Genomic DNA, 8,340 nt, shown 5'->3' with positions numbered 1-8,340 from the left:
GAAAATTTTCTGAAAAACCGGGGGAAAAAATTTTTTTTTAAAAAAAAAAAAAAAAAAAAGAATAAAATTAGGGTCACATTAAGTTTTGGATATTTATGTTACGATAATGTGCAATATAAGAATAATATTAAAACTGGAATGAATCAATTGCTATCTGGATCTATTTCCCAGCATTACTAGAGGGAGGAAGAATGGAACAGGGTTTTTAATCCCCCCCTCCCCCTATTCTTTATTGGCTTATTTTGTGTCTTTAGATTTAATTCACAATGAGGGGAAAAAAAGCATTTTAGAAAGCTCTAGGCTCTGTAACAGTTAGTTAAACTTATACTAAAGTATTGGGTGATTATTCAGCATCATTAAATACACATCATTAAATATGCAGGTAACAAGGTAACTGAATGCTATTTGAATGTTTGACTTTGGATACTGTTCCTTCATCTGGTGCTTTGTGATGCATAAAACTACTGAAAAGTTAAAGACACTTTTTTTTGTTCAGAAAAAGAAATCATTGCTGCACAGTGTTCCCCCAGGTGCATTTGTGAGTGGGTCTATAAATAGATCAGTGTGGAACAGCAGGATGGAAGAAGATGAGGTGTGTGTATGTATGTGTAGGGGAAAGATAAGGCGTGCATCTGGCTTCTAGGTCTACATATACCCCCTGTCCACTCCAGATGTGTTTGGGCATTTTCACCTCCTTAATACAGGCAGATTTGTCAAGGAGCTATTCCTGTGTTCAGTAGGCTTGATCCTACACTGCAAAAATCAATGAGAGTTTTCGACTGACGTCAAAGATAGCATCAGTACCTATATATAGCCCAAACAGTGAAAAGAATATTAATAGCTCTTTAGCTGTCTTGTGTTTAGATCCTACCTCCTCTTTTGATTTCCTCTCACTTTGGATAATATGTTGGGTGTATATTCCCCAAGTTTTGGCAGAGGCCTAACCAAATCCCGTATCACATAATTTTAAGCGACCTAAGACCACTCCTATAAACGTCTCATTCTTTGCACGACAGACACATTCCATTTCCACTGCTGGGTCCTCTTACAGTTCAAGAGAATAGGATCAGGAATTTGTCTTATGAGCTTAATTGTTTGTTTGTCTTGATTTTAGTTTAGCTTGTAGACAGCTCCCCTGGCAAACCCTGCCAGTGTGTGTTTGCCTGCCAGCTCTTGAAAGCTGAGTAATGCCCAGTGAAAACAGGACCTCAGAGTTAGGCTGATATTTCTTTCATTATTTTTATCACAAGAGAGACTGCTCTCTTATGCTCCTATCCCCGACTACAAGTTAAAATACGTCTCATTAGAGAACATCATCTTGTGAGAACTGCAGAGACTCTGCAGACCTGGGAGCATGAAGCACAGGGGTATCGTTGACAAGTCTATATTTACTGTTCCAAGTAGCTTTAGTGTGGGTTATTTTCCTAGTTTTAGGAGGTAGCACAGTGCTGCAACTAATGCAATGAGGCAGATCCAAACTAAACCAGGTTTTTAAACCTTTCGAGATTCAGGCTTTTTTGATGAAAGCCCAATATCTTAAGTGACTGGAGCCGAAAGTACTTCTTTGCCAGGTCTGTGGTGATCATGACATGTTGCAGAGTTAAACAAAATATACTTTGATTAAATAAAATCAGAGTCATCTAGAAACAGTAATGGATATTTTTCTGTGTGTTCCAGACAGTGACACTTTCTCATTTGTTAAAGATTTGAAGTGGCAGAGCTTGCACTATAATTGCAAAAGGAATGACTGCATAAACATCTTTTTCCTATCCCCTTGCAGAATGTAGACAAGTGGTCCTTCGACGTATTTGCACTAAATGATGCTAGTGGTGATCACGCACTGAAATTCATTTTCTATGAACTTCTCACACGCTATGATCTAATCAATCGCTTTAAGGTCAGTAATTCTGAGTTGTGCTGCTTCTTCCAAATTCACCCTCACCCCCCAGCCTGTCTTTCCAGAGTTTACTAGACTACGACCAACTTTCATTCCAGCCACCCTGTAACTTTTACTGCGTTAGAAGACTTTTTTTCTGTATTAAATCTGGCATATAGACTGAAATAGTAGAAATCTCATGAGAAAAAAACCCCCTATTCTTAAGAGATTTTCACCATTTTGCCTTACAGAAATTCTCCCTTGGTCTTTTGCTGCTCTGATACTCATTTTCCGCAGAGGTTCCTACTCCCTATTGCAGTTTTCTGGGAAGGGTGAATCAGTCAGATTTGTACCCCCAAGCCCATGCATGCGCCTAGCAAAAGAAGTGATATCCAGTTTTCTGCTGGCTGGTAGCCCCGAGGAATATAGAGATCCACACAACCATCATACAAGAGTTTCTTGAATGTGTAGTAAGAATGGGTGACACCAGCACGGCGGGAGGAGGCAGGGGGCAGGTATTTCATTTCCCTTGCTCATGCAGTTAGAATTACATCACCAATGCTGAGCCGCTGCTTCTCCAAAGCTCACTAAATTCTGCTCTCACATAAGTGCATAGTACTGCTATTGAAGGAAATGAGCACAGCAAGCCTATACAGTACCAGAAAGGAGAATTTGGCAAACATTAACTACATGGAGACTCTGCTAAATAACGCTTTTCTTATGGATGTTTCAGACAACCTGTACTATTTATCATTACAAATCTAGGACACGAGTTATGAAGCAATGATATATATCAGTGGGTCATGGAAACAGACAAACACTTTGTGACCTATTTAGAAATACTTCTCCAGAGGCAGTCAGTCAAGTAGTGCGTGTTATTTTTCATTCCGCATGTGTCTTCAAACAGGCACATAGTACTCCACTGTCTTGTATATGTGTATGCATGTGTGATTCATCTGAAATGTAATTAGGAATGGGCAAGTCAGAGTGGGTAAAATAAACTTCTTGATCCACACCGTCTCTGGAGTGTCTGCTAAGACGCTTTAGGCTATTATTTATTTATGAAGCATAAACCAGAGTTTGAAGCACTAAATGCAAGTGACTTCTAAAAATGCTAATCATTAAAGATAATTCTGTCATAAATGTATTTTACTGCTTTAACTTGGTGCTTCTCATTTTAGATTCCCATTTCTGCTCTCGTTTCCTTTGTCGAAGCATTGGAAGTTGGATACAGCAAACACAAAAATCCTTATCACAACCTAATGCATGCAGCAGATGTAACACAGACTGTCCATTACCTCCTTTTTAAGACGGGTGTAGCAGTAAGTACCTGAACCCCTCTTCTGAACAGACTGGTACATTGAGATTTCAGAATTTTTGTTTATCTAGGGAACTATATACAAAAAAACTCAGTCACCTTATAGCAGATCTTAATGTTTCTATGCTGGTATTACACTGAAAAGTGCTATATGAATTCTCCCTATTATTAGAAAACTTGGATATAGTAAAACCCTGTTTATGTTTATAGTAATTTTAGAGAGGGAGGTTGATCTAGAGGCTCAAATATTGTCCTCGAGAGACCTAGAATCTACTCCTTGTTCTGCTATAGACTTCTTTTGTGACTTTGAGCAAATCAATTAGCAGAGGTGATGTGTAGCAGGTGCACATGGTGGTGCACCCCCTGCAAAAAGTGGACAGTCCATGATCACCCCTGGCCACTGCCAATGGCGCCTGTGGGTGGTCGCCGACTTGCGGTTAGCACTCGCCACCCTCTACCTGCCCCCGCCGCTGACCATGCTGACAGCATCTACGGGAGCTCCCCACTCACTACCACCAGGCTTCTGCTGCTGCTGCAGCTGTGCCCGTGCCCCCAGCCATTGAAAGCATGCGTTGTTCATGTCAATTAGGGTCTATACTACATCCCCAACAAATCCTAGAAAGTATGTCCTGGTCTTCTGCCTCAAATTGTTTAGTCAAAATGGAGAAATATGGTGGTAAAGCCACTCTGGGAACATCCTCCCACCCGCCTCTTTCAAGCATGCTAGAAGCAGAGGTCTCAAAAAGGTGACAAAGGATGCTCCAAAAGTGGTTTCACAGCTGCATTTTTTGAGTTTGGCACCTGTAGCGTGAGCAGGTGGGTAAGAGATGCTTGCAGACATCCCAGCATATGTCACTGGACCTGAAGTGCAGATCTACCTTTAGTTTCTCAGTTATCCATCTGTAAGGTGGGGAGGAGGGCACTGACATGGACATTGTAATAAACGACGTAAAAGATTCTGTGCTATAGTGATAGAGCAATGTAAGTATATCATAGAGATTTAAATTGAAGTAGAGTGGCACCAATCCCTCTCCAGGAGAGCTAGGACTGGCCCTGCCTGCTTTTCTGTTTCTTTTAGGGTGCATGGAGGAAGGCCAGGTCCTGTATTCAAGAATCATTTAATGTTAGGAAAATCTGCCCTTTTATCAAGAGACTAACAAAGCTCAATCCAGTAGCATAAGTAAGGGAAGGGAGGGGCAATAGGGGCAAGTGCCTTGGGCACTGATTTGGGGGCAGGTGGTGAAAATAAGCATCTGCTTCCAACAGCTGTGTGTTCGCATTCGCAATTGTGATCCAAAGGCTGCTGTTTCCCTTTTGCCCTGGGCTCTTGGCCACATCCCTGCATTGCTGGCTCAATCTATTTAGCTTAACAAAGAAAAGAATAAGAGGTAACTCAACCGTGATCAATAAGCAGGCTGCTTAATTTAGTAGACCATGACAAGGTCAAAGCCAGAGACTGGGATCTAAAAGTAGACAAATTCAAACGAAAAATAATGGGGAAAGAAATTAACCTGGAGAGCTATTTTCTGTGGAGGTGGTGGATTTCCCATTGTTTGATATCTTTAAATCAAGATGGGGAGTCTGTCTGAAACATCTTTCCTAGTTAAGCCAGAATTGGGGGTTTAGGGCAGGCATCCCTTGTGAAATTCTGCGGCCCATACTATGCAGGAGCTCAGACTAAATAATCGTGTTGGCCTCTTTTGGCCTTGAAATCTATGTATGAATATAATTATCCTTGGCTCTTGCACTAACAAGGACAGAGACAAGGCTCCCCAGTGAAAGAGAGGTAGATGTAAAAACGGAGGTTAAATATTTTACAGATAATTTAAATATTTTACAACAACTTATACTGTTATACAACTGCACAGTGTGATGAGTAGGTTAATAAATGACATTGACTTGTGCTTTGTTTTTACTTAAACACCTTTTTTATTTTCTGCTTTCCAAAATTGACCATATTAAACATTTATACCTGTGTACTGCTTTGATTCCGTCCTTCATAAATGGGCACGTGCCCCATTTGAGCACAGAAGTGAGGAAGAGTCTGTGGCTTACACTGGTACATTTCAGTTTTTACTGAAATGTATGGCTTGCATAGTATTCTTTCCTTGTTCAAAGTTTGTAAGTAAAAGCCATAGTACTAGGGAGAAAAAGTGAGAAAGCTCCTGGCTGTGAATGGCTTCCAGAAATCAAATTCTGGCTCTACTCCTTGAGAGCTCTTTGCTATTAGTAACTTATGTCAAAGTTGACAACAGACAACTATGTGATTTTACTGTATAAATCAGTCACCAGGAACATCATTAGTAATGCTTATGTCTTCCTTTCTTCTTGTTGTGCCTCCTCCTCCTTTTCTTCTGCTGGAAAACCTCAGGAGTGATGTTATTTTATGAAAGAGAAACAGAGACCTGGAAAAATGCTAGGGCTGTCTACGCCTTGTTCCAGGTGCTGCTGTAAATGCCTGTTTTCTTGCATGCCCCTTGACCAACTCTTATTTGCACACACTAAACCAAAAATGTGGTAAAACCATTCCCAGAGTGCCCACTGGTGCTGCTTTTGGGCCCCTGATTACAGCATGCTGAAGAGAAGCCACAGGGGTGTGTACCCCAGAACAGCTTCATCACCACCACATTTCTGGATTTGGTGGTGTGCAGGGAGAACAAATAGGCAGGGCCTGCTCAGCAACATAGGTGTCCTATGATGAATGTAGGCTGTCCCCAGGGAACTGATTATAAATATTTCAGTAAAAGCATAAAATCTGATTGTTAAAGGCTCAAGCACCTAACTGTCTTTTTAAAAAATCTGGACTATGGCACCTGATTCTGATCTTGTTCATGCCAGTCACTGCAGATTGCATCCAGTCAGAGATATCAGATTGGAAACTATAGTAGCAGTGAATAAGCAAAAGCCCATATACTATTTTAAACTCTTCCGTGCAGTTTTGTGGCATGCAGATGAAAGAAAACCCATAGAAAACATGACCACAAAGACTATTAAAGCTTTTTACGTTGTGAATACTATTGTGAACTCAAGTCAGTCCTGAGGATGCAACAATTGTCGGGGCACCTTTGATGCAGCAATAATGAATAGCATTGTAATGGGAAGCGAACCGATTGCTTTTCTCAAACATCATTAAACTGGCACTTTTTCTTATCCTTTGGAGCAGGGGTGTCAAACTCACCTGGCCCCAAGGCTGGATAAGTGTATCTAAGCCGGTCTGCATGCCAGACCAGGACCAACCTCCTGCAGAGCACTGGTGGCACTGGGTCCTACTTCCACACTGCATGCACCAGCCCCTGCATGCACTACCCCCGTGACATGGATTTGACAGCCCTGCTTTAGAGGACAGTTTTGCTCTGAAAAGGGGCTAAGTAAAAATGACTCCTGCTTATTCAGCAGCCCACTGTCTCTGTGTGCAGAATCATGTTGGCTCAGTCTATAATCATCTCTATTAGTGCTCTCACAGCTACGTGGTTTTGAGAGAATGAGCTGCCTATCTCATCTAGACTCAACTAGCCTTTTTTTAGCATCCCTATGGCTAATAAAGTCCATTTAGACTCCATTACAGAAGCAGGGTTATACAGATATAAAATGAGAGAGAATTTGAAGAAAAGGGTGAAATCCCAGTATTTGGCCAGTCATATATATCTTTGTAACTGATGAAAATACATGAATAAAAGACAGCACTTCTTGGCTTTCATATCCAAGGGTTAAAGGCATGAAGTGGCAGTTAGAAAAACATCTTTTTATTTGGGAAATGAGTGACCTACATATGAAATTCATTGAGAAAACGTAAGCCTGGAACCCCATAAAGACATTTTTTTCCAGAGTCAGTTTGCACAGTATAGCTGTACTTTAACAAATCATGTTTATTATGGAGTTAAAGTTTCCCCTCTTGTTCTCCTCCCTAACCTTCCTCTCCCTCCACCCTACACACACATCTGAAGTAGGAGCTTAAGCCTGCTTCTGTGGCGGTAAGTAGAAAAACTCCTTTTTAAATTAGTACCTGGTCTCATGTTTTTTACTCTTTGTCTTTGAGTAGGTCATGAAATTTAATGACACTTCTTTTTTGATGCGTACTTATCACACAGGGTATAAACCGCAGCTGTTAGCTGGTGCTCCAAGTCATCTGTTGTTGTACTCCTTTGAGGGGCAGACAATGGATTTGGCTGTCAGCTGTCAATTAGAATGATACATAGCAATTTCTATTAAGTTCTTTAATGTCATCTTCACATATTGGTGTCTTTGTTTTTGGTACACAGATAATTTGCATTCATTTATTTTCAAAGGAATTGTTTAATGTCCAAATCTATTAATTGTATATGTTTTATCTTCATAGACTAAATACCAGGTTTTCCATTTGCCATGGAAAAACATGGAAAAATGCTGATTGTCTCCTTTAAAGGAGAAAAACATGGGAAACTGTGGGTTTCCTCTTGCAGTCTGGCAGAGCTGTAGCCTGAAAGGGGCTTCTTGGGGCTAAGGGGAGCAGGACACCGGGGGTACCATGTGCATGTGCTCCATAATCCAGTGGGAAGGACCTGGTGCAGGGGGGTGCAGCAGGGTGGGGAAAATCAGTGCTGCCACCACCAGGAGCCCCTCACCAGCCATGCGAGTCCCTCACCAAAGTGAGGTGCCCCCTGCCTGACTGGCAGGAGTGGGTGGGGGCACAATTGCATGCCACTGCCACCTCCCCCACTGCTTCCAGGCTGGCAGGGGCTGCCAGCAGCAGCAACAGCGGCACTGAGTCTTGCCACTCTGCTCCACCTTCCTGCACTTGATCCTGCCTACTGGGCCACAGAGGCCCCCAAGGGGAGGGGAGCAGGGCAGGCAGCCCTGAGCCCTGCAGTGGACAGCTTGCATCCTCTCCCTTCATGGGCTTTGCTCAGCTCAGCTTCAGCCACCCATAGAAATTGGTGGCGCTGGGCTCTGTGCTCCACTCTGGCCACAGCAGCTACCACCTCCCATGCACGGCAGCCACAGCTCAGACACCACTGGCCAGCTGCAGTTGGCATCCACAGAGCAAGGAGCAGGCGGGATGAAGGTCCGAAGGGCTGGGTGGGTGGGGGACAGAGACTGTGGGTTGGCACTGAGGGGCCCTGGCAGGGACTGGGGGCTATGGTTCAGGAGTGAAGGGCACCAGCAGGGC

The 8,340-nt window shown here is 42.7% G+C and overlaps 1 protein-coding gene across 7 annotated transcripts in view; it reads left to right on the top strand.

Moving 5' to 3' along the window:
- The window catches only part of PDE1C (phosphodiesterase 1C), a 604,326-nt gene that overhangs the window by 491,995 nt on the left and 103,991 nt on the right, over window positions 1-8,340 (top strand). For all 7 annotated transcript variants that reach the window (XM_019509001.1, XM_019509005.1, XM_019509004.1 and 4 more), the window contains 2 exons: window positions 1,781-1,897; window positions 3,058-3,198. In XM_019509001.1, the coding sequence (XP_019364546.1) occupies window positions 1,781-1,897; window positions 3,058-3,198 (258 nt within the window). The remainder of the gene's footprint in view (window positions 1-1,780; window positions 1,898-3,057; window positions 3,199-8,340) is intronic.

Source organism: Gavialis gangeticus, unplaced genomic scaffold (genome assembly GCF_001723915.1).
Source record: "Gavialis gangeticus isolate Ggan-Ray unplaced genomic scaffold, GavGan_comp1, whole genome shotgun sequence".
NCBI classification, from domain to species: Eukaryota; Metazoa; Chordata; order Crocodylia; family Gavialidae; genus Gavialis; species Gavialis gangeticus.
Note: the sequence above shows the minus strand (reverse complement) of the source record. Positions and strands in the feature narration are given on the sequence as shown.